Raw genomic sequence first — 26,357 nt, 5'->3', positions numbered from 1 at the left:
GTGTTGTGCTGGTATGAATGGATCAGACACATCAGCGCTGCAGAGAAACAGATGGACTACAGTCAGTAATTGTAGAACTACAAAGTGCTTCTATATGGTAAGTGGAGCTGATAAAATGGACAGTGAGTGTAGGAACAAGGAGGTGGTTTTAATGTTATGGCTGATCGGTGTATGTTCAGGCTGGAAAGGTTGATAAGAATATAAACAAGACGTGCATTATTTAAATACCGAGTGACTGATTGACTGAGAATTGTTTAGTCGATATGATAAACAGGTGAATCTGCTCACGTCCCACTTCTCACCTCTGCTTTTTTTTTTCTTCCCATTTTTTTTTTCTTTGCTCACAGGCGCATTTACCCCCCAGATGACAAGCTGCTCCTGGAGAAGTACGAGGGCCTCCTCTCGGTTGCCTTTCAGACTTTCCTCGCTGGGCGAGCAGCCTCGCTTCAAAAGGAAATGAATAATCCTCTGAAACGAATGAAGGCACGTACCTGAGTCTCAGCTGGCTTTCGTTCTCCGCTGTCACAGACTCGGAGCTCTCTCTTTCCTTTCTCTTTCATCCCTGCTTTATTTGATTTCTGCTGGAAAAACGCGAGGGGAGAATAGAAATGGTGCGATATGCTGTTGTGGCCCATGCCTGAGTTCATTGTCATGACCTTGTGGCCTGGGTCTTAAAGGCTTCCCAGTCTACGGTGAACATGATGTACGGTGAAGGGTCAGAGCTGCCCTTTGTTTGTTGGTGAAATAGCCTAAACAGCATTTTTTTTATATATAATTTCTACACATATGCCATTTGTATTGAATAGCGTGGCCAAACAGTATGTAAAAACAGTGTAAGCATAGGCAGTCCTATACAGTGCTTTAGTGTTGAACCTTGCACCATTTCTACGTTGCCCTCCGACTGCTTACCTCGTATACAAACGTTGTTTTTACCTTTTTACAGTGGATATAAAAACTCAACATACCCCTCTTGCAATGCCTAAGAAAATAAATGTTTTCCACCTTGACTTTTTCCACCTTAAATATGACCTATAATCTCACTCACTCACTTTTTTAACCGCTTATCCAATTAGGGTCACGGGTGGGGGGTGCTGGAGCCTATCCAAGCTTTTTTCAATAGGCGCAAGGCACACAGTAACACCCTGGACGTGGGGCGCCACACACACCCATTCACCTTTAGGGCAATTCAGTGTCTCCAGTTAACCTGACTGCTTGTTTTTGGACTGTGGGAGGAAACCGGAGCTCCCGGAGGAAACCCACGCAGACACGGGGAGAACACGCAAACTCCACACAGAAAGGACCCGGACCGCCCCGCCCGGGGATCGAACCCAGGACCTTCTTGCTGTGAAGCGACAGTGCTACCCACCGTGCCACCCGACCTATAATAAGACTGTCAGCATGGCACATTTTGCCCTGGCATTGTTTGCCCATATTTGCTTGCAAAAGCACTTAAATCTGACACCGATCAGCCATAACATTAAAACCATCTCCTTGTTTCTACACTCACTGTCCATTTTATCAGCTCCACTTACCATATAGAAGTACTTTGTAGTTCTACAATTACTGACTGTAGTCCATCTGTTTCTCTACATACTTTTTTACTTTTACTCTGTTCTTAAATGGTCAGGACCCCCACATGATCACCACAGAGCAGGTATTATTTAGGTGGTGGATCATTCTCAGCACTGCAGTGACACTGACATGGTGGTGGTGTGTTAGTGTGTGTTGTGCTGGTATGAGTGGATCAGACACAGCAGCGCTGCTGGAGTTTTTAAATACCATGTCCACTCACTGTCGACTCTATTAGACACTCCTACCCAGTTGGTCCACCTTGGAGATAAAGTCAGAGACGATCACTCATCTATTGCTGCTGTTTACATTTACATGTGCAGAATTTAGCAGACACTTTTATCCAAAGCAGCTTCCATCTATCATTGAACACAATTCAAACAATTGAGGGTTAATTGAGGGTTGCGTGGGTGGCACAGTGGCCTCACATCAAGAAGGTCCTGGGTTCGATCCCCAGGTGGACTGTGAGTTCGCATGTTGTCCCTGTGTCTGTGTGGGTTTCCTCCAGGAGCTCCAGTTTCCTCCCACAGTCCAAAAACATGCAGTCAGGTTAATTGGAGACACTGAATTGTCCTATAAGTGAATGGGTGTGTGTTTGTATGTATGGACTGGGTGTAACTGTGTGCCTTGCACCCACTGGAATGCTGGGACAAGCTTCAGCAACCGACCCCCCAGCGACCCTAATTGAATAAGCGGATATGAAAATGAATGAATGAATGAATGAATAAGGGTTGCTTATGGGCTCAACCATGGCAACTTTGGCAGTTGTAACCTTATGATTACTAGATGTGGCCTATTCGGCTTCACCAGGAAACACTGGGCTGAAGGCAGGAATACCCTCATCAGGGTGCCAATCTATCACAGGGCTTCAGCCGCCCCCCTTCAGACATAGCTGATTATGTCTGTGTAGACACCAGGTCGGTTGATAGCTCAGAGACCCAAACACCCTTAATTTTAATTTTTTTTTTCTGTGACTCTGACTTACATGTGCCATATCTGTACAGGAAGAGGACATCCTGGACCTGCTGGAGCAGTGTGAACTAGACGACGAGAAGTTAATGGGCAAGACGTCCAAACCTAAAGGACAAAAAGTAAGGTTCTATTTTAAACAGCAGTACAACCCAACCAGACGAACTATTCATTCTTACACAATTGGCATCAGCTGAAATGAAATTGTACCTTTCACTTTCGTCTGTGCTTGTTCTTGACAAAGCTCAAGCCCACGGCGCTCGGCATTGACAGGCTCCCGGGCTTGCATAATGGGCCCGCTAAAGAAATCAAGCCGGAAATGAATTTCATTCCATTCTTATGATTTGAAATATGCCATGGATATTCTGTAAATACATAATGTACTAAACTATGTCCAAATACTTCTGGAAAGCATTTGCTTTTTAAGAATATGTTAAGAAAGGGTTCATGAGGAACACCTACGTTGACCAGAACTTTAGTTTCCTACATTTACTTTGACTCTTATTTCATTGCAGACAGGATGAATCCAATATACTTTATGTTTTATTTATAAACATCCATTTCTGCATTTCAGACCTGCAACACATTCCAAAAAAGTTGGGACAGTAAAGCATTTACCACTTTGTAATGTTGTGGTTCCTTTTCAGGCTTTATTTTGTTCCATTCTTCCTGCAAACACGTCTTAAGATGTGCAACAGTACGGGGTCGTCGTTGTCGCATTTTTCGTTTCAAAATTCTCCACACATTCTCTATTGGGGACAGGTTAGGACTGCAGGCAGGCCAGTCCAGTAACCGTATCCTCTTCTTCCGCAGTCGTGCCTTTGTAATGTGTGCAGCATGTGGTTTTGCATTGTCCTGTTGAAAAATGCATGGACGTCCCTGGAAAAGATGACGTCTTGAAGGCAGCATATGTTGCTCTAAGATCTCAATGTACTTTTCTGCATTAATGCTGCCATCAGAGAAGTGTTAATGACCTTTTCCAAGGGCACTGACACAGCCCCATACCATGATGTACGCTGGCTTTTAGACTTGTTGCTGATAACGGTCTGGATGGTCCTTTTCCTCTTTGGTCCGGAGCACAGAGCATCCATTTTTTCCAAAAAAGACCTGGAATGCTGATTCATCTGATCACAATACACATTTCCACTGTGTTATGGTCCATCCTAGATGCCTCAGAGCCCAGAGAAGTCGATGCCGCTTCAGGACATGGTTAACATAAGGCTTTTTTTTTGCACAGTAAAGTTTTAAGTGGCATTTGTGCATGTAACTCTGTATTGTAGTGCTTGACAAAGGTTTGCCAAAGTAATCCCTCACCCATGTGGTTATATCAGCTATTGTTGAGTGGCGGTTCTTGATGCAGTGCCGTCTGAGGGATGGAAGATCACGGGCGTTGCTGGATGCTGCTTCTGTACCAATTCATAATTAGAATCACCTGTTTAGAATCACATCATTATTGAGTTTTTTCACCTCTTTACTAGCCTTAAATTGCCTTCGTCACAACTTTTTTTGGAATGTGTTGCAGGCCTGAAATGCAGGAATGGATGTTTATTAATTAATGAAATGAAGTTGAGCAGATAAAACATGAAATATCTCAGGTTCATCCTGTCTGCAATTAAATAAAAGTCAAAGTAAATGTAAGCAACATTGCATTTTTACTTTATTTGCATTTTCCATACTGTCCCAAGGTGCCCTAAGACCTTTGCATCATTCGATATCGGACTGTATCGTATCGAATGATACTATAAAATCCAGTTATTTGCTTTGCCCCATCCCATCTAGTACGAATGCTTAATCTTTGTATTCTGGGAAATGGTTCTGAAGACTTGTATTCTATTATTTCCCAGCAATGAAGAGTCAAACAGTCAATGTGAGATTAATGTTTGAGTCCATCTCATTTTGTTCAGTATCCATCTCTCTCTCTGTTTAATTGATTTGTTTAAACCTGCACTCACGATTGCTTTCGTGGTCTTCATTTTGCGCGAGTAAAGCCGAGCGAAATTAGCTGTTGAATAACTGATGTGGAAGCTTTATGAATGCAAACATTGCGCTTCTTCTAGCGTTTCTGACTGTGAGGCGCAGAATTCCTTTTTTTTTTTTTTTTGCTGTTTTCTAACATTCTGTAAGAAAGGAAGTGACACCACCTATTGGACAGTGGTAGCCTAGTGGGTAGAGCTTTGGGCTATCAACTGAAAGGTACTGTTGGGCCCTTGAGCAAGACCTTTAACTCTTTCTGCTCCAGGGGCACTGTACGATGGCTTACCCTGTGCTCTGACCCCATTAATATTATGACCACCTTCCTAATATTGTGTTGGTCCCCCTTTTGCTGCCAAAACAGTCCTGCAACTGTGATGCACTGTGTATTCTGACACCTTTCTATCAGAACCAGCATTAACTTCTTCAGCAATTTGAGCTACAGTAGCTCGTCTGTTGGATCGGACCACATGGGCCAGCCTTCGCTCCCCACATGCATCAATGAGCCTTGGCCGCCCATGACCCTGTTGCCGGTTTACCACTGTTCCTTCCTTGGACCACTTTTTTTTATATTATTATTTTGTTTATGCATTTTCTCCCCTTTTTCTCCCTTTTTAACACCAGTCCAATTGCCTGATTGCGTCATGCTTCCTCTTCACCAATACTGATCCCCACTCTGATTGAGGAGAATGATGCTGAGCAGCACTGTGTATGGAGAGACACACCCTGACAGCACTCTTTTCCCATCTCTGTGCAGGTGCCATCAATCAGCCAGCAGAGGTCGTAATTGCATTAGGTATAAGAGAGAACCTATCCGGCTTAATATCCCAACCCCTATCTGAACAACAGGCCGATCGTCATTCATGTGGTTGCTCAGCCCAGCCGGCAGGCAGAGCTGAGACTCGATATGATGTATTCGAGATTCCAGCTCTGCTGTTCCAGCATGTGGTTTTACCGCTGCACCACGTAAGCGGCTCCTTGGACCACTTTTGATAGATACTGACCACTGCAGACCGGGAACACCCCACAAGAGCAGCAGTTGTTTGGCCATCACTGTTTGGCCCTTGTCAAACTCGCTCAAATACTTACGCTTGCCCATTTTTCCTGCTTCTAACACATCAACTTTGAGGATAAAATGTTCACTTGCTGGCTAATATATCCCACCCACTAACAGGTGCCGTGATAAAGAGATAATCAGTGTTATTCACTTCACCTGTCAGTGGTTATAATGTTATGCTGGGTCGGTGTATATGATAAATTAAGGCATTCTACTAATTCTACTATCACTTCTAGGCAGAATGACTAAATTAACACATCTATATTGTACACTGTAGGCTTACCAAGGGCCGTGTCACAATCCAATCCCCTTCCCTGTCTTTCCCTTTCCTTTCTCACCCTTACTCGCACCGCTTGTGTCACCTTAGCTAGCACGGATGACAAACTCTAATTGGAGACGAGACGAAGTCTGTACCAGGCTCAGCGCTGACACGCTCTAACATTGTCTTTTATCTTCAATGTCATTGGATAACGTTAGCTCGGACATGACTGTCGTCCCTGTAGGCCTTGTCCTCCATGCCCGAGAGCGCTCAGATGACGAGACGGCACAGGGACTACGAAGACAGCTCGGGCAGCTGCAACAGCAGTGGCATGTCAGGCTCAAACACGGATGAAGAAGAAGAGAGCACCGGTGACCTACGGAAGAAGGTTTCCATCGAAGTGGGGGAGAGCAAACGGAAAACGTACGAGCGTTCTAGTAAGTCACAATGCATTTACATTTTTGGCATCTAGCAGACGCTTTTGAAAAATTTTGTAGTCAGTTGTTGACCAGACTCTGGAGAACAGGAGAATGCCACAATTAACATCGGTCAACTTGTAATCAACAAAGACTCGTTGAAGTACTTGCAGTTGAATGTCATCGCTCAATGACATGCATTCATAATGCATTACGTCCTGGGAGGCTGGAAATGGATTACAAACAGCAGAAATTACTGCAGGCTGTTAATAAAAGTCAAGTACAAACCCCATTTCTGGAAAGGTTGGGACATTTTTGAAAACACAATAAAAACATGAATCTGGGATTTATTACTTGATTGTATTTGGTTACGCGCTTGGGTAGTGTAGCCAACTGTTATGCTAGCCCACTACTGCTGAGATCCGGTGAATGCTAGCATCTTAGTAGTGCTATCAGCTGGCTGAACGTCTACACAGACTAGATGGGCTGTGTCTGAGAAGGGGGTGGCCGAAGACCTGCGATGTCTTGGGTATTCCTGCCTTGCACCCAGTGTTTCCCAGTGGAACCGGACCTGCCTCAAACCCTGACCAGGATGATGCAACAAATATGTACAGATTTGGAATTAGATGCCTGCAACAAACTCAACAATACTTGGGACAGAGGCCAAAAGACTTCAGGTTTTCAGGTTCTGAAACATGCCACAATAAGCAGATGAATTGGCAACCGGTGAGGGAATCATAATTGGGTATAAATAAAAGAAGGATCTTCCAAAGGATCAGTCTTTGCAAGCAATGATGGCTCATGGGTCACCACTGTGTTCCAAACTTCATGAGAGAATTGTCAATCACTTCAATCATCCTTTTTATCTTTGGCATGGAGAACTTGACATCCATTTGTCCTTGCAACAAGCTGAAACTGACCACAGCACAAGTTTTCACATTAGGTCATTAGGTCCATCTGAGATGAGTTCTGGCCCAGTGACCCTGATGCAGTTACTACCAAGCTACACTATATTGCCAAAAGTATTCACTCACCCATCCAAATAATTGAATTCAGGTGTTCCAATCACTTCCATGGCCACAGGTGTATAAAACCAAGCACCTAGGCATGCAGACTGCTTCTACAAACATTAGTGAAAGAACGGGTCGCTCAGTGAATTCCAGTGTGGTACTGTGATAGGATGCCACCTGTGCAACAAGGTGCAACAAGTCCAGTCGTGAAATTTACTCACAACTAAATATTCCAGTCGACTGTCAGTGGTATTATAACAAAGTGGAAGCGATTGGGAACGACAGCAACTCAGCCACGAAGTAACAGGCCACTTAAAATGACAGATGCTGAGGCGCAGAGGTCGCCAACTTTCTGCAGAGTCAATCGCTACAGACCTCCAAACTTCATGTGGCCTTCAGATTAGCTCAAGAACAGTGCATAGAGAGCTTCATGGAATGGGTTTCCATGGTCGAGCAGCTGCATCCAAGCCTTACATCACCAAGCGCAATGCAAAGTGTCGGATGCATTGGTGTAAAGCACACCGCCACTGGACTCTAGAGCAGTGGAGACATGTTCTCTGGAGTGACGAATCACGCTTCTCTGTCTGGCAATCCGATGGACGAGTCTGGCTTTGGTGGTTGCCAGGAGAACGGTACTTGTCTGACTGCATTGTGCCAAGTGTAAAGTTTGGTGGAGGGGGGATTATGGTGTGGGGTTGTCTTTCAGGAGTTGGCCTCCGCTCCTTAGTTCCAGTGAAAGGAACTCTCAATGCTTCAGTATATCAAGAGATTTTGGACAATTTCATGCTCCCAACTTTGTGGGAACAGTTTGGGGATGGCCCCTTCCTGTTCCAACATGACTGCGCACCAGTGCACAAAGCAAGGTCCATAAAGACATGGATGAGCCAGCTTGGTGTGGTAGAACTTGACTGACCTGCAATGAGTCCTGACCTCAACCCGATAGAACACCTTTGGGATGAATCAGAGTGGAAACTGCGAGCCAGGATTCTCATCCAACATCAGTGTCTGACCTTACAAATGCGCTTCTGGAAGAATGGTAAAAAATTCCGTTAAACACACTCCTAAACCTTGTGGAAAGCCTTCCCAGAAGAGTTGAAGCTGTTATAGCTGCAAAGGGTGGGCCGACATCATATTTAACCCTATGGATTAAAAATGGGACGTCACTCAAGTTCATATGCGTGTGAAGGCAGACGAGCGAATACTTTTGGCAATATGTGTATCTCTGGAATCTTTATATCTATTTACAATATTATGTACGGTAGATGGTGAGAAGCGTAATTATATTATTATCTTATATTGAGAATTTTTGGGGACTAAAACACTTGAACTTTAAGACATACCTTTGGCCAGATAGTACACTGGTATTTACTGGAACCAGATATGAGTACATGCAGTCCTCAGCATGTTAACATTGTCCCCGTTGCCATTTTTACATCATAACCCTCACTGCAAGATCGTTTCAATGAAGCTCTCCAGACAGCCATGAAAGCCCCTTAATTACCTCAACAAACTTGTCACGGACACAGGCGTACACACCCCTGAGCCATTCTCTGGCCACAATTACACAACCAAGTGGTGTCAGCTGTACAGCTAAACCCAAATTACAGTGGTAAATCTACTACATTGCATTTGTTTACCTAATTAATACACGGAACAGCCAAAATCCATCTTTTTTAATTAGTGTCACAAGCATGTGATGGTACAGTGCAGTGGCTCTTAATTTGACTGGCTGGCAGTGGCGCTTGATAGTTTGAGAGCTCTCTGGGCACCCATACACAGTAGCTTTAATGAGCTTTTTTGATGGGTTTCAGTCCACTAGTCTGTAAGGAGGCTGGGGGTCTCGGATTGGGCGAGGCGCAATTTGACGAGGTCTTCGGAGAAGGGCTCTTGGAGTACCTTGAAAAAAAAAAGAACAAACAAACCAAGCCGAAAGCTTTAAAACTTTCCTGGGATTCACAAAAAAAAAACATATATTGTTCCTTCCCCAGCGCTCCAGGTGTCAGCATGTATGGAAGTGTCGCGGGGCCAGAGCGGATTGTTTAAAGACCCGCCCGAACAAGCGGTTGAAATCTCCGGTTTTTCCATTAGCTCGGAAATGAAGGACAAAGCCGTGATTTGGCCGAGGTTTCGAGGGGTGAGCGAGTACCGCACGCCGGAGTGACTTTGACTTCCCATCTGGGGGTTGCCTAAGCTAAGCCCCTATAATGCGCACGACTTGGCAGCTTCTGTCCCTTAAGACTGGCGGGCCGAACGCCGAGGTCGGCTGGCTGCGGGACAAACTGGAGGTCGTTCAAGCCCAGACGTGTGTATATGTGAGAAACGGCTGCTGCCTTAATCCAGAAAGAACTGGAGAGCCAGGGTAGAAAGACCACATGTCTTCAGATGAGGAACATTTCTGATGCCTCAGTTGTTGTTTCACCCTTAATTTCCACCAAAACTCATCTGACATTATATTGGCTAATCATTTCTTTAGGTTCCGGTCAACCAATACATTTGAAACATCTATTACTTCATTTTCCCCCATTTTTGTCCCAATCTAGTCGTATCTAATCAGCCGATTGCATTACGCTTCCTCTCTACTGATGCTGACCTCCACTCTGACTGAGGAGAGCCGTGGTCGGCTGGCTGCGGGACAGACTGGAGGTCGTTCAAGCCCAGACGTGTGTATATGTGAGAAACTGCTGCTGCTTTAATCCAGAAAGAACTGGAGAGCCAGGGTAGGATGACCATTTAGCCCCAATCTAGTCATATTTAATTACCCAATTGCATTACGCTTCCTCTATACGGATGTTGACCTCCACTCTGATTGAGGAGAGCTGTGACTAACACACGCCCCCATTCGAACGCTGAGGCTGGCTGGCTGCGGGACAGACTGGAGGTCGTTCAAGCCCAGACGTGTACATACAGTATGTGAGAAACGGCTGCTGCCTTAATCCAGAAAGAACTGGAGAGCTAGGGTAGAAAGACCATTTTGCCCCAATCTAGTCATATCTAATTACTCGATTGCATTACGCTTCCTTTCTACTGATGTTGACCTTCACTCTGACTGAGGAGAGCCGTAACCAACACACGTCCCCTCCGAACACAGAGGTCGGCTGCGGGACAAACTGGAGGTCGTTCAAGCCCAGACGTGTATATATGTGAGAAACGGCTGCTGCCTTAATCCAGAAAGAATTGGAGAGCCAGGGTAGAAAGACCAACACGTCTTTAGATGAGGAACATTTCTGATGCCTCACTACTTGTCACCCTTCATTTCCACCAAAACTTGTCTGACGGTATATGTTCCCCTAATTTTTGTCCCAATCTAGTCGTATCTAATCAGCCGATTGCATTACGCTTCCTCTCTACTGATGCTGACCTCCACTCTGACTGAGGAGAGCCATGGCCGGCTGGCTGCAGGGATCGACTGGAGGTCGTTTAAGCCCAGACGTGTGTATATGTGAGAAACGGCTGCTGCTTTAATCCAGAAAGAACTGGAGAGCCAGTGTAGAAAGACCAGCACATGTCTTCTGTGATCTATGGAAGCCGCAGATGAGGAACATTTCTGATGCCTCACTTGTTGTTTCATCCTTAATTTCTACCAAAACTCGTCTGACGGTATATGTTCCCCTAATTTTTGTCCCAATCTAGTCGTATCTAATCAGCCGATTGCATTACGCTTCCTCTCTACTGATGCTGACCTCCACTCTGACTGAGGAGAGCCGTGGCCGGCTGGCTGCGGGACAAACTGGAGGTCGTTCAAGCCCAGACGTGTGTATATGTGAGAAACGGCTGCTGCTTTAATCCAGAAAGAACTGGAGAGCCAGGGTAGCAAGACCAGCACATGTTTTTGTCCCAATCTAGTCGTATCTAATTACCCGATTGCATCACGCTTCCTGTCTACTGATGCGGACCTTAACTCTGACTGAGGAGAGCCGTGACTAACACACGCTCCCTCTGAACGCCGAGGCTGGCTGGCTGCGGGACAGACTGGAGGTTGTTCAAGCCTTGTGTATATGTGAGAAACGGCTGCCAATCGTTGTTCGTGCCCTGTCGGGTGGCAGACGCTTTTATCCTAAGTGACTGACAGTAATGTAACAGTATGCAGTCTAACCAATTGAGGGTTAAGTGCCTTGCTTAAGGGCCCAACGGTGGCAACCTGGCAGTGGTGGGACTTGAACCAGCGACCTTTCGATGACTAGTCCAGAAATTAAATGGTCTTTTCCCAGAGCTGCCTTTAATTTCCTGCCTTTCTTTTTTCACTCCCAGGTCGCGTTCATTGGAAACCTTCCAAACCGCAGAAATCAGGCCCCGTATCCTCACCCACCCTGTCAGGACTCATCCGTCGCTCCGTCTCGTGCCCGCGCTCCATCTCCTCTATGAGTGGTCACTCGCCCAGCGCCGACAGCAGAGCCACCACAAACAAGAGTTTGCTACAGATGGGAAGTGCCAGTGTGGCTCCAGCCCAAGCAGGACCCGTGGCACCACCCACATCTCTGGTTCGACCCCACACGGCCCTGCGCTCGCATTCTTTGAGCCGCAACAGTTCTGCTCACAGAATGCCCCACAGCAGTAGTCTGGGCACCATCCACTCCACCGTGGTATGTGTAATACACACATACACACACACACACACACACACACACACACACATGTACCCATGCACAAGCCTTTTCCAGGCCAAACAAACAGTAGGACATGTTATGCAATACAGTTTTCTTGGCCAAATATGTTGATAGTAATTAAATCTAAACACTGACTTTATTATCCGAGTGTGTTTTCATCCAAATTAAATAGCACTTAACCAATCACAATCGTATCTACCCCCAGGCCTGCTCTGATTGGCTGCTGGCACCCGAAGAGAAAAACAAACTGAGACTACATTTGCTCTTAGAGAGTTAGCTTAAACTCTATAAATGAACTTGGGCTTAATAATCCTACACAGGTATAAGTTATTATTTCATTTGAGTGATGAATTCCAACCCCCAATTTAGAAAAAGTTGGGACACAGAGTTTTTTACATTTACTTTGACTTTTATTTCATTGCAGACAAGATGAGCCTGATATATTTCATGTTTTATCTGCTCAGCTTCATTTCATTTATTAATAAACGTCCATTCATGCATTTCAGACCTGCAACTCATTCCAAAAAAAGTTGGGACGGTAAAGCATTTACCACTTTGTAATGTTGCCATTCCTTTTCACCACACTTAAAAAAGACGTTTTGGCACCGAGGAGACCAAGTGATTTAGTGTTTCAGCTTTTATTTTGTCCCATTCTTCCTGCAAACACGTCTTAAGATGTGCTAAATGACCTTTGCCAAGGGCACTGACACAGCCTCATACCATGACAGATCCTGGCTTTTGGACTTGTTGCTGATAACAGTCTGGATGGTCCTTTTCGTCTTTGGTCCGGAGCACACGGACTTTTTCCAAAAAAAGACCTGGAATGCTGATTCATCTGACCACAATACACGTTTCCCATGTGTGATGGTCCATCCTAGATGCCTCCAAACCCAGAGAAGTCGACGCAGCTTCTGGACATGGTTAACATAAGGCTTCTTTTTTGCGCAGTGAAGTTTTAAGCAGCATTTGTGCATGTAACTGTTATGATGTGGGAGGAAGGACCCAGGGATGCGGAGGTTTAACTAAAAAAGGGTTTTATTTACAAAATCATAAACATAATATACATAAAATAAAAGGAATAACAATAACAAAAAACACTTCGGGGAATCCCGAAGGCAGCCGGACGTCGGGGGCTGAAAAGGAACAAAAAAAAGCATACAAAAGAAAAGGGGAAGAGCGAGGCGCGAACCCAGGACTCTTGCCTCCCGACCGGGAGCTTTAACAGCCTGCCACAGCGGCGCTAGTGGCAGACTCGCTCCCGGCGCTATTGAAGCAAAGAGTGGGTTCGCGAGATGGACCACCTCGCGCTGTTGGCCGAAGAAGGGGGGGTAACACCGACAATAGCTGCGTGGCATGGCGCTTTCCAGCAACCAATGCTGGCTAGAGCCATGCCAGCAACCGGGTGTGATCGATTTGCGGGTTTCAAAAGTTAATGGCAAAGGCGCTGTCACCAGCCAGGGTGGCTGGGAAGTGGCCATTTGCTCCTGCGCTCCAGAGGGCGGAACGTGACGCTGTCACCAGCGGTAGCTGGGAGGGGGTCACGTTCCTCTGGGCGCAGCCGTGGGGTCTCTAGGTGGCGGCGGCACGGCGGCTCGACGGCTCGGCGGCAGCGGCCCGACGGCGACCTGAGAGCGACAACCAGGCGGCGGCGGCGGCACGACAGCTGCGGCACTATGGCGGCAGCTTGGCGGCGGCGGCGGCGTGGTGGCGCCCACTAGCGGTGGCCCGGTGGCAGCGGCACGGCGGCGGCGGCACATTGCGGCGGCACAACCTAAAGATAAAAAAAAACAATAAACATAAAAGGACACCGCAGTGTCAAACAAACTCAAAGAAAGAAAAAAGAAACAGCCAACTAGAGCAGAAGGTGCGACGGCTACAGCTCTGCACCTATCCCTTAAATAAGGGAAGGCACAGGTGTAGCCACTTCGCCCTAACGAGCTGGCCAGGTAATAAAAGGCACAGCTCGTTTCTGCTCTGTAAGGCCTGTGGCGTCAGGGAGAGATGGTACATTCCCCTGATGCCACAGAGCCTAACAGTAACTCTGTATTGTAGTGCTCGACAAAGGTTTGCTAAAGTAATCCCTCACCCATGTGGTTATATCAGCTATTGTTGAGTGGCGGTTCTTGATGCAGTGCCGTCTGAGGGATCGAAGATCAAGGGCGTTCAGCTTAAGCTTGCGCCCTTGGCCTTTACGCACTGAAATTCCTCCCGATTCCTTGAATCGTTTAATGATATTATGCACTGTAGAAGGAGAAATATGCAAATCCCTTCCAATCTTTCTTTGAGGTTAATTGTTTTTAAACATTTTAATCATTTTCTCACACATTTGTGGACAAACTGGAGATCCTCTGATCATCTTTGCTCATGAACGACTCAGCCTTTTCTCGATGCTGCTAACCATGATTACAATCACATCATTATTTAGTGCTTCACCTCATCACTGAATGAAATAAGAAACAAAGACTAGACAATGCAGAACATTTCAGACGGGCCCAGTGGCACTACCAAGACCTAACCTGATGGTAGACTGGACCGCTGCTCCACCCGAATGCCCATCTGTCTGGCTTTAAAGGACTTAAGTGTAAAACAAGCTTTTCATTTCCACACTTACCTCATGTGTTCCCTGTTAAATATGCCCCAGTTCACACTTCCTCTGCTTAATACTAATCTGACTAGCCCCTAAACTGGCTCCACTCAGCAGCGCTCCTGTCTTTAAGCACTCCTTGTACCGGTTGTTAAGATGTCCCACAGTGAGAGCAAGACTGAAGCTTTAACACTCCGTCTGACAATCTGACAGCTCTGACATGCTGAGCCAACCTCCAGTCACCTGGGCTCATCTGGCACAGCGGGCACCTCCGGGATCCGGCCTATCGGCGGCGAGCGATCGCTCGCGGCTGTGCCACTCTAATTGTGGCATCCTTGCCTCGCTGAGCCCGCCGGGCCCGCGGAGAGCGGCGAGGAAGGGAAAAAGCTGATGACGGAGGGGAAAAGACGGCGTGCGCTAATTCATCTTCATTGCGTCGTGCTTTGTGTGTTTGTGTGTGCGCGCCACAGGGAGAGTCCCTGCTGAACGCGAGGAGCAAGGAGCAGGAGGCTGAGCTGACGCGGCAGACGCTGGCTGCGCTGGGGGAGATGCGCATCCGATTCCCAGGGAAGAGCGAGGAGGAGGCAGAGGCGGTGTTGGACGAGGTGAGTTACTGTTTGGCTTCCCCCACGTTCCCCCAGCTCATTTGTGCAAGACGACGCCTGTAGTGCGAGCACTCTCGCGCTATCGCTCGTTTGGTATGCAGTGTCATTAGCTGTCCACCTGTATGGTTAATGTGCGCTATTAGCTGTCGCCATGGAAAACGCACCTGGCCCGAAGCACCTGTTTGAACCCGTTCCAATATTGTGTTTTTTACACTCGCACTTTAAATCTGAACAAATGTTAGCAAGTTTTTAACTTATCGCTCATTTCATTTTATGCAAATATACAAGAGCGTCTACGTTTTCTACAACCCAAATCAGTATGGAAAATGCAAATAAAATAAAAATGCAGTGTTTCTTATATTTACTTTGACTTTTATTTGATTCATTTATTAATTTACCTCCATTCCTGCATTTCCAGCCTGCAACAAATTCCAAAAAAAGTCGGGATGGGGCAATTTAGGGCTAGTAATAAGATGAAAAACCTAAATAATGATGTGATTCCAGACAGGTGATTGTAATCATGGTTTGGTACAAAAGCAGCATCCAGGAAAATCTGAGCCTTTGATGAGCAAAGATGATCAGAGGATCTCCAGTTTGTCCACAAATGGAAGGGATTTGCATATTACTCCCTCTACAGTGCATAATATCATTAAACCATTCAAAGAATCAGAAGGAATTTCAGTGCGTAAAGGCCAAGGGACTCAACAATAGCTGATATAACCACATGGGTGAGGGATTACTTTGGCAAACCTTTGTCAAGCACTACAATACAGAGTTACATGCACAAATGCTGCTTAAAACTTTACTGTGCAAAAAAGAAGCCTTATGTTAACCATGTCCAGAAGCGACGTCGACTTCTCTGGGCTCGGAGGCATCTAGGATGGACCATCACACTGTGGAAACGTGTATTGTGGTCAGATGAATCAGCATTCCAGGTCTTTGTTGGAAGACCCCGACGACCCGTGGGACAAAATTAAAGCTGAAACACTAAATCACTTGGTATCCTCGGTGCCGAAACGTCTTAAGTGTGGTGAAAAGGAATGGCAACAATACAGTGGTAAATGCTTTACTGTCCCAACTTTTTTTGGAATGTGTTGCAGGTTTGAAATGCAGGAATGAATGTTTATTAATAAATGAAATGAAGTTGAGCAGATAAAACATGAAATATCCTAGGTTCATTTTGTCTGCAATGAAATAAAAGTCAAAGTAAATGCATTTTCCGTGCTGTCCCAACTTTTTCTGATTTAAGGTTGTAAAAATGGTGAGGTCTTTAATGCTGTGTAGGGACCTTGGTTGCCCTAAGAATGCCTAGGGGAATAAAATATTTCACAAAATCTAAACATTAACATAATAGTCTTTGTCACCTACAGATTCTGAACAACTGGAAGTATCACAAACCCAAGGTTGCTTCTTACTGGCTGGTGAAGTTAGATGCCACCAAACAAAGAAAGGTAAGCTATTGGAAAATGTATATACATTTAAAAATAACTCCGTTTACCATGTTTGTAATTTTTTATGCTGGAATTGCCTTCATGGCTAAGGAAGCATTGAATTGTTATTCAGTCACTTTTACTTAGAATTAAGGCACCTCAGTAGGCAGCATTTTAAGGGATCTAATAATTTAGACAGCCTTCATCTCAGGAGTGTGTAGATGCCATCTATGTAGAGAGCTGACTAGGTTTTTAGTCAGACCCATAGTCTCTGTGATTAATCTACTGATCATAGCGTCCCGTCCTCCAGTAACAGACGAAACCCGTGCCAACATTAAGGAAATATGCAAAACTCTTCACAGACATTGGCAAAAGTCGTCTATCGAACCCAGGTCTCCAGGACATACACTATATTGCCAAAAGTATTCGCTCGTCTGCCTTCACACACATATGAACTTGAGTGACGTCCCATTCTTAATCCATAGGGTTTAATATGATGTCGGCTCACCCTTACGGCTATTACAGCTTCAACTCTTCTGGGAAGGCTTTTCACAAGGTTTAGGAGTGTGTTTATGAGGTCAGACACTGATGTTGGACGAGAAGGCCTGGCTCGCAGTCCCAAAGGTGTTCTATCAGGTTGAGGTCAGGATTCAAGTTCCTCCTCTCCAAACTTGCTCATCCATGTCTTTATGAACCTTGCTTTGTGCACTGGTATGCAGTCATGTTGGAACAGGAAGGGGCCATCCCCAAACTGTTCTCACAAAGTTGGGAGCATGAAATTGTCCAAAATCTCTTGGTATGCTGAAGCATTAAGAGTTCCTTTCACTGGAACTAAGGGGCCGAGCCCAACTCCTGAAAGACAACCCCACACCATAATCCCACCTCCACCAAACTTTACACTCGGCACAATGCAGTCAGACAAGTACCGTTCTCCTGGCAATCGCCAAACCCAGACTCGTCCATCGGATTGCCAGACAGAGAAGCGTGATTCGTCACTCCAGAGAACACGTCTCCACTGCTCTAGAGTCCAGTGGCGGCGTGCTTTACACCACTGCATCAGACGCTTTGCATTGCGCTCAGTGATGTAAGGCTTGGATGCAGTTGCTCGGCCATGGAAACCCACTCCATGAAGCTCTCTACGCACTGTTCTTGAGCTAATCTGAAGGCCACATGAAGTTTGGAGGTCTGTAGCGATTGACCCTGCAGAAAGTTGGCGACCTCTGCGCACTATGCGCCTCAGCATCCGCTGACCCCGCTCTGTCATTTTACGTGGCCTATTACTTCGTGGCTGCCGTTCCCAATCGCTTCCACTTTGTTATAATACCACTGACAGTCGACTGTGGAATATTTAGTAGTGAGAAATTTCAAGACTGGACTTGTTGCACAGGTGGCATCCTATCACGGTACCACACTGGAATTCACTGAGCTCCTGAGAGCGACCCGTTCTTTCACAAATGTTTGTAGAAGCAGTCTGCATGCCTAGGTGCTTGGTTTTATACACCTGTGGCCATGGAAGTGATTGGAACACCTGAATTCAGTTATTTGGATGGGTGAGTGAATACTTTTGGCAATATTGTGTATCTTGGTTTTCTGATTGACACTTTTAGCATTTAACATGCTCATTTTATTCAATCAAATCACCTAAACAGGTCATGCATGAAGTTTAAGCACTATTTATTTCAGTTCTCTCATGTTACAGTATAATGAAGTGATTTATTGGACTATTTGAGTCCTGCACTGCTGGTTGTCTAAGTAACAGCTGTTTGCACCTTTCTCACTATCAGATCACCGCGGCACATCCCGGCTTCTTGCAATCGGCTGCCAGCTGGGCCGCACGAACACGTTTCCCTCGTCTTGTCTAAATGTGTAACAACTTCATTCGGATTGCCGCGACAGCCGGCAGCAAATAATGAACAAGTAGCTCTTTAAAGAGTGTGAATTTTCAGGACTGCTGTAGCATTAGCTTCTGGGTGGATTGTGAAGCACGGTGTAGATTGATGTGAACTGTCTAATTAGCTGAGCACAATGTGGGTCTTGTCAAGTTTTGTCATTTACGAAGCTTTTGAATACCTCACTCTGGATTAATTACCAAGGACCAATTGCATAATTATATGCAATTAATAATAAACCTGAATGACATTGGGCTTAAATATGTCTAAACGTCATTTTAAACTATTAAATAATGTAGTTAAAACAACCACAAATACACTAGAAATGTTTAAACGATCCTGTTATCCTCTAATAATTTAAATATTGGATGTAATTGGCTTATAATTTTGTACAACCCCAAATCAGAAAAAGTTGGGACAGTATGGAAAATGCAAATAAAATAAAAATGCAGTGTTCTTTACATTTACTTTGACTTTTATTTGATTGCAGACAGTTTGAACTCAAGATATTTCATGTTTTATCTGCTCAACTTCATTTCATTTGTTTATATACCTCCATTCCTGCATTTCAGGCCTGCAACACATTCCAACTTTGTAGTTCTACAATTACTGACTTGAGTCCATCTGTTTCTCTACATACTTTTTTTAGTCTGCTTTTACCCTGTTCTTCAATAGTCAGGACCCCCACAGGACCACCACAGAGCAGGTATTATTTGGGTGGTGGATCATTCTCAACACTGCAGTGACACTGACATGGTGGTGGTGTGTTAGTGTGTGTTGTGCTGGTATGAGTGGATCAGACACAGCAGCGCTGCTGGAGTTTTTAAATACCGTGTCCACTCACTGTCCACTCTATTAGACACTCCTACCTAGTTGGTTCACCTTGTCAATGTAAAGTCATCTATTTAGATCGATCGCTCATCTATTGCTGCTGTTTGAGTTGGTCATCTTCTAGACTTTCATCAGTGGTAACAGGACGCTGCCCACAGGGCACTGTTGTGTGGATATTTTTGGTTGGTGGACTATTCTCAGTCCAGCAGTGACAGTGAGGTGTTTTAAAATTCCATCAGCGCTGCTGTGTCTTATCCACTCATACCAGCACAACACACACTAACACACCACCACCATGTGCTGAGAATGACCCACCACCCAAATAATATCTACTCTGCGGTGGTCCTGACCATTGAAGAACAGCATGAAATGGGGCTAATAAAGCATGAAGAGAAACATATGGACTACAGTCAGTAATTGTAGAACTACAAAGTGCTTCCAAATGGTAAGTGGAGCTGAAAAAATGGACAGCGAGTGTAGAAACAAGGAGGTGGTTTTAATGTTATGGCAATGATTTGATTTAACTTAATTGCCTCATAAGAACGCAGTCGTTTCTTAGAAGTCTGTTTAAGGAATTTAAAGGACCTCCAGAGTAAAGCGCTGGATTGTGTTTAAACAAGATAAATACGATTTTTAAAGACTTCGGTTTCCATTGTTGTGTTCCACACGTAGCCAAAAATATTATTGCTACTTCCTAATTCTGCATGTGTTTCCTCAGAGCCATGTCCAAGCCAAACCAGAAACAAACACCGGAAAGTCCAGAATTTTATTGTTAAAAACAATAAGAGGTTTTGGCTGTCTGTAAAATAAAAGCGCTGTCTATAAACATACGGCAATAAAGATGAAAGTCTCATCTTTTGTTAGTCTTTCGAAATGCTTAATGTTAAAGATGTGGCTCAGTGAACCAAAACCACAAGCCATGAGTAGCCTATTAAATTCTTCTTTGATTTTTACTGCTGTGTAACTGCTGTTTTTGTGCATAAAGCCACATTTAATAGCTTTATTTGTGTTGAAACTTACTTCTTTGATGCAAATCACACTTCGATACATTTTTAGACCAGTTTTTTTATAGTAAACAGTTTTTGGCAAAGTTTCACCACATTAAGCCACATTAGGCCGTTTCTCTCAACCACTGCTGACTTTAAAGTCATGTGTATCGGACCAGAAATGCCAGATGAATGAATCAAAAATAGATTGTGTGTGCTTTAAGGAAATTAAATGATGTGAAAGGGGCAGCACGGTGGCTAAGTGGGGTAGCACTGTCGCCTCACAGCAAGGAGGTCCTGGGTTCGATCCCCAGGTTGGGCGGTCCGGGTCCTTTCTGTGTGGAGTTCTGTGTGCATGTTCTCCCCGTGTCTGCGTGGGTTTACTCCGGGTGCTCCGGTTTCCTCCCACAGTCCAAAGACATGCAAGTGAGGTGAATTGGAGATGCAAAATTGTCAATGACTGTGTTTGATATAACCTTGTGAGCTGATGAACCTTGAGTAATGAGTGGCTGCCGTTCCTGTCGTGGATGTAACCATAGTGTAAAACATGACGCTAAAATCCTAATAAAATAAAACAAAACAATTAAGTGCAAGAATCCAGCTTCACTATTGTCAACAGTACATCTCAAACAGCTTCTGTCCCAAGTTGCACGATATTGTAAGCGTTATTTTAACAGTCACAATTATGGTTTTATTCAGTAAGATATTTAGTGCAGCATGTATTTGGGGTATGCTGTATCTGCTGTCAATGCGCTCATGTATATGTTGATCTTTACCCACACATACTCAAACATATTACTCTAACTAATTACTGGTTGACAGCAAAAAGGTCCTGGGTTCAATTCCCAAGTGAGGCAGTCCGGGTCCTATCTGTGTGGAGTTTGCATGTTCTCCCCGTGTCTGCGTGGGTTTCCTTCGGGAGCTCTGGTTTCCTCCCACAGTCCAAAAACATGCAGTCAGGGTAATTGGAGACACTGAATTGCCCTATAGGTGAATGGGTGTGTGTATGTGTATTTGCCTTGCGATGGACTGGCGCCCCATCCAGGGTGTTACTGTGTGCCTTTAGCCCATTGAAAAGCTGGGATAGGCTCCAGCACCCAACCCCACCCCCCGCGACCCTCCTTGGATAAGCAGATAAGAAAATGAAAAAATTAATGAATGTTTTACTGACGGGCAGCTCGTCAGGTTGGTAGCACTGTCGCCTCACAGCAAGAAGGTCCTTGGTTTGATCCCCAGGTGGGGCGGTAGAGTGCATGTTCTCCCCGTGTCTGCGTGGGTTTCCTTCGGGAGCTCCGGTTTCCTTCCACAGTCCAAAAACATGCCTATAGGTAAATGGGTGTGTGTTTGCCCTGCGATGGACTGGCGCCCCGTCCAGGGTGTTACTGTGTGCCTTGCGCCCATTGAAAAGCTGGGATATTTTTTATATCTTCCCACCCCTGCCGGTACGTGAAATTAGGTTGGGAACTGTTGCCCTAAATGTTGAACTTAAATGTTTAAACTTGCATTTACATACTGATGTATTTAAATGAAATTGGTTCTGACAGCCCCAGTGAGACTTATGGACACTTTGGGTATTGTAGTTAAGTTTATAAGCACGTTCAAATCATCAACACGTGAGGTTGTAAATGAAGGTGCAACATTACTGTCCTTGTTCTTATATCTTTGCTTCTGGACGTTGAAGGTTCTGGACATTGTCCGCACCAGCGTACGTTCCTTGCTGCAGAGGATATGGCAGGAGCCCGACGTCGACAGTTTACGCCTTTACAGCCTTTTCAACCGTGTCTTCAGTCGACTGCTGTGGAGTCACGGTCAAGGCCTGTGGAACTGTTTCTGCAGCTCTGGGTAAGAACCTCCCAGCATAATGAAACACACTGGGCTGAGTAATTCCCAATTGAAAAACTACAGGTATATACTGGGTAAGAATTGTACTTAAATTTCTATATACACACTTAAATACAGTGTGGGAAAATTTAAGAAGCCCAATAGTGAGTACATTTCATGGTCAGTCTAAGTGAAAATTAGAAACCTTGGACACATTTTACACTGCATTGTGCTTTTATAATGATTATTATTATATTTTATTTTATTTATTTAATTAAAAATAGGCCTTGGTTACCTTCCTTTCTGTATGGAATGCATTAGGTTTCCACCGGGAGCTCCGGTTGAGAGGGTTTGATCCTAATCAATATAAAAATAATGCATAGGATGATTTACATTTTTACATTAAAGGCTATTCGGCCAAACTCAAGGTATTTTTTCCCATAAGGATGTATGAGAAACCTGTTTATGCCTTCCATAGTCCCGTCGAACTGCAAATAATTTAGGATAATGTAGAATAATGGGGTTGTTTCGACACTTGTACACTGAAAATAACACAAATATAATATAAATTACCTCCTTCTTACCTCCTTATCCAATTACCTCCTTTTTTTTTGTAAATATTTCTCAACATCATCTAGTGGCGGGATGCGGTCACTTTGCAGGTCACAAAATCGGCATGCATTGTGAGAGATGCAGTTTATGTGTGATTTTACAGTGTATTTTAAGACAATTGTTCTGCCCTCGCCAAGTTTTCCCCCTTTCTCAGCTAGACAGACAGACAGACAGACAGACAGACAGACAGACAACTCCCTCCAAAATACAGTTAGGTCACTTTTATTTGCTTCCCAACTGTACACTGTGTGCATCAGAATGGAGTAAATCTACAAAATACTAATAATAAAAACAATAAAAAACTTAATACAGTACATGCACATAGCTGTAGTCAAGTGTTACATCTAGTACAGTAAACATGGCTTCTTAGCAAAGTCAAAGACAGTTGCCATGACTACGATGTCAGCGGCTGCCACTTAAGGGCACAGGTGTCCCATTAAATTATAAGTACGCCTCTGTAACTACTCAAAACATCACAATACGTCTTTTAAGCTCTCGCGGGCCACATAAAGTGACGTGGCGGGCCGGATTTGGCACACTCCTTCCTTAGTGAGTTCAGTAAGGGCGCATTCACATGAGAAGCGACAAAACCAGTTTTGCGCCGGCTGTGCCATTATTTCCTATACAGTGTGGCGGTACACAAAGCTTAATGTGACTTATTGTACTAAAACATCTAGCAATGAATTTTATTAGTGGAGAGAACTTATGAGCAGTAATAATTAAGAGAGGTTTAGTGTTCCTGTGTCGTTCTTTTAATACATTAATTCACATTAAGCTTCTTTTAACAATAAGCATTTTAGACTCTCTTGGAAAATCTGATTCTCACAACTAGGGATGGTCCTGATCACGTTTTTTTGTTCCCGATCCCGATCATTAATTTTGATCCCGATTCGATACCGAGTCTCAAACCGATACTTGTATTTTCTAGATATTGTCTAGATAAGAACTAGATAATACTGTTCACACAGTGCACACTTCAAGTACATTACAGTTATTCAAATTAATCCAATGTATATGTTTAACAACTGAATAGCTCTGCCGTGCTGTAGGAAAAAAATTGCCTGCATCCAAGCTATTGCTTAATGTTCTTTTATTTTTACAAAATAAAAGTAAACAAACTTAGTGCAGCATTGTAGTAGTAAAACTAGAACACTCAAAATAAAGTGAAGGTTCTTTTTGAGGAAAATCAGCATCTCTGCCGTGTTAGCGGACAGCCAGTTCCTCTTCTCATCATATAATAATAAACTCGCTGTATTCGACTGAGTGTTTATTGTTTAGGTGCCGAATCAAATTGGTAGTAATTGTAGATCATTTGGTTAAATGATATCTGGTTTGTTTCTTATGAGCCACCGTACTTGTATGCGTGTTGTAACTGTAACAAACTTTTCTGTGGTTGTATTGTGACAGTGGTTAGATGGACGTTTCTACGCGAAGTGAGTGTGTTTTGACCCTTTGGGGCTTCCATAGTGCATGGAATAGCGTGCTTGGCTAACGCGATGACTAGCTGTCCACTATTCGGTACCGTAACAGAAGAAGTTAATAATATGTTATGCTCCCAACAATTTGTGAATATACCGTGTATTTATTTCTTTATTAAGCAAGTGCATCACTACGCCGCTCGGTTACATAACTAAGCCAATCAGAGTGCTTGTATGCTATGGTCCTGAAGTTTTCATACTCTAATTAAAAGTTATTGTTTTTTAAACCAGAGTGATCCTTGACTCACACCATATAAATAGTAAAATTCTACAGTAATGAACGCAGCTCTGCTCCTACCGCCTCGTGAAACGCTCGCATTGCAGACATTACACTTCGCTGTTGGACTTGTTTCACTTTCCAATTTAAAGTATTTCCACACAGCGGACATGCTGACGTAAAACAAAGGATCGGGCTTAGGATCGGCCTTAGTAAAGCCGATACCGATCAGTTAAAAAATGCCTTGATCGGCCCCGATTCCGATCTTTGAGATCGGATCGGGACATCCCTACTCACGACTTCTCAGCAGCTCGAGCTGTAACACAAGTTTAAAAGTGAAACGGGAGAAAATTAGAGCCAAACACAGATACATGTGGAGCTTTCAGAGTGGATTTGATGGTTTTTCCACACGAATGCAGATTCGTCTCATATTCTTACTTTGATGCCGTTTTATCGAGCGCTGAACAAGTTTAGGGGACATGGAGTTACAAGGTGACATGTAGATTTTTTTTTTCTCCCAGTGTGTGAACATTTTAAAAACAAAGAAAAAAAATATATTTGACGTTTGAGTCGAGATTTATCCCAGTTGGGGTTTGCTCCTTGAAAAGATTTGAGCAGGAAAATGAAGCAATCAAACCTGAAGTCTGAACATGGGCGTACAAAACACGAGTTCACACGAGTTTCTTGTCTGGGTAGTGTAGGGGGGGTCTACAGATTTTGTCCGACAGCCCACTTGTACGTATAATTGACGGATACAGAGATACGTAACCACCCAGGTTTGTTTCAACTTAATGAGAGTGTGTATGGCACTGGGGGATTAGTGAAGGTGCAAAGACCCCACGCTGTTCCCATTTAATCAGGGCTCGGTGCACGAAGGAGGTCCGTGGGCAGCTAGCGCTCGGAGGAAAGCCCCAGCAGGGGAGCATTGTGAAGGCCTCCTCGCCTGTAACGTGCCCTCAGATCCCTCACCATTAAACACCTTCATCTCCACAATCAAACACAAATCTCTGCTGCTGTCCGCCGACTTTGAAATGCAAAAAAACAGACTTAATTTTAGCTCCGTTTCTTTTTCATTCTGCCCACGCTCAGGATCAGACCCTCTCAATTGCCAGGCGGGCGCCAGGGCACCCGGTTAGATTCCAGCCCTGAAAGTCCTTCAGTGAATGAAACGTGTTCATCTCTGTGTTCGTTGTGTACGTGTGGTCCCACCCGTAGCAGGTCATCCTGGGAGAACATCTTCAGCAAAAGCAGCGAGCTGGTGTCGCCGCAGGAGATGCAGTGCTGCCGCCGCTTGGTGCAGGTGTGCCGGGACTGCCTGCTGGTGGTCTACAAGTTCGTTTCTGAATCGCGCGCCTCGCTGACCGGACTGAACCCGGAGTGGGATGACCCCAGGTAAACCCCTCTTTTCTTCACGTTTCTCCGTCCCATCTGTTCAGGCTCATTCCCCCGTGTCCCCTTTTAGTCCGAGGTTGCCAGAAAGGGCCGCATTTGACATTTCGGTGGCACAGGGGAAGCCATGAACAGCAATAAATGAGCCACAGATTATCGGTTAACTAACCCCCCAAGGCATGGCTAATTTAATTACAACAGAGATGAGCCAGAGCTAAATGATCTTAGGGGCCTGTGCGCCGCCTGCTCGACTTAGTCCGTAGCTGCAGTACGTTTTATTTAACGCAGAATATAACCATGCACCCTGTTCTTGCTTTGTAGTTAGACTTAATCCAAGGGAGCCAGGAATTTAGCGTCGTTCTGTTTGTGTTACTCTAATTGAATAAAACAGTTGCATAAGATTTTAGGATTTTCTGAAGCACCCAAGGACACTTTAGTCTGGGACATTAAGCACAATAAAGAAAACAGATTTACAACCCCAAATCAGGATGAACCTGAGATATTTTATGTTTTATCTGCTCAACTTCTTTTCATTTATTAATAAACATCCATTCCTGCATTTCAGACCTGCAACACATTCCAAAAAAAGTTGGGACAGTAAAGCATTTCATTTCAAAGTCAGGCCAGTTTAGTACCCATACGCCTTTGTAATGTGTGCAG

At 44.6% G+C, this 26,357-nt stretch overlaps 1 protein-coding gene across 2 annotated transcripts in view; it reads left to right on the top strand.

The window, feature by feature from the left end:
* ttll7 (tubulin tyrosine ligase-like family, member 7) overlaps nt 1-26,357 on the top strand; it is a 154,494-nt gene that overhangs the window by 115,958 nt on the left and 12,179 nt on the right. Inside the window, exons 13-20 of one of the 2 annotated variants that reach the window (XM_063012627.1) lie at nt 348-483; nt 2,574-2,660; nt 6,070-6,262; nt 11,500-11,831; nt 14,910-15,044; nt 16,415-16,495; nt 21,862-22,022; nt 25,524-25,700. In XM_063012627.1, the coding sequence (XP_062868697.1) occupies nt 348-483; nt 2,574-2,660; nt 6,070-6,262; nt 11,500-11,831; nt 14,910-15,044; nt 16,415-16,495; nt 21,862-22,022; nt 25,524-25,700 (1,302 nt within the window). Of the gene's footprint in view, nt 1-347; nt 484-2,573; nt 2,661-6,069; nt 6,263-11,499; nt 11,832-14,909; nt 15,045-16,398; nt 16,496-21,861; nt 22,023-25,523; nt 25,701-26,357 lie in introns of both variants that reach the window. The other variant, XM_063012628.1, reaches the window with a different exon arrangement.

The sequence above is a fragment of the Trichomycterus rosablanca genome, chromosome 17 (genome assembly GCF_030014385.1).
Source record: "Trichomycterus rosablanca isolate fTriRos1 chromosome 17, fTriRos1.hap1, whole genome shotgun sequence".
Lineage (NCBI taxonomy): Eukaryota > Metazoa > Chordata > Actinopteri > Siluriformes > Trichomycteridae > Trichomycterus > Trichomycterus rosablanca.
Note: the sequence above shows the minus strand (reverse complement) of the source record. Positions and strands in the feature narration are given on the sequence as shown.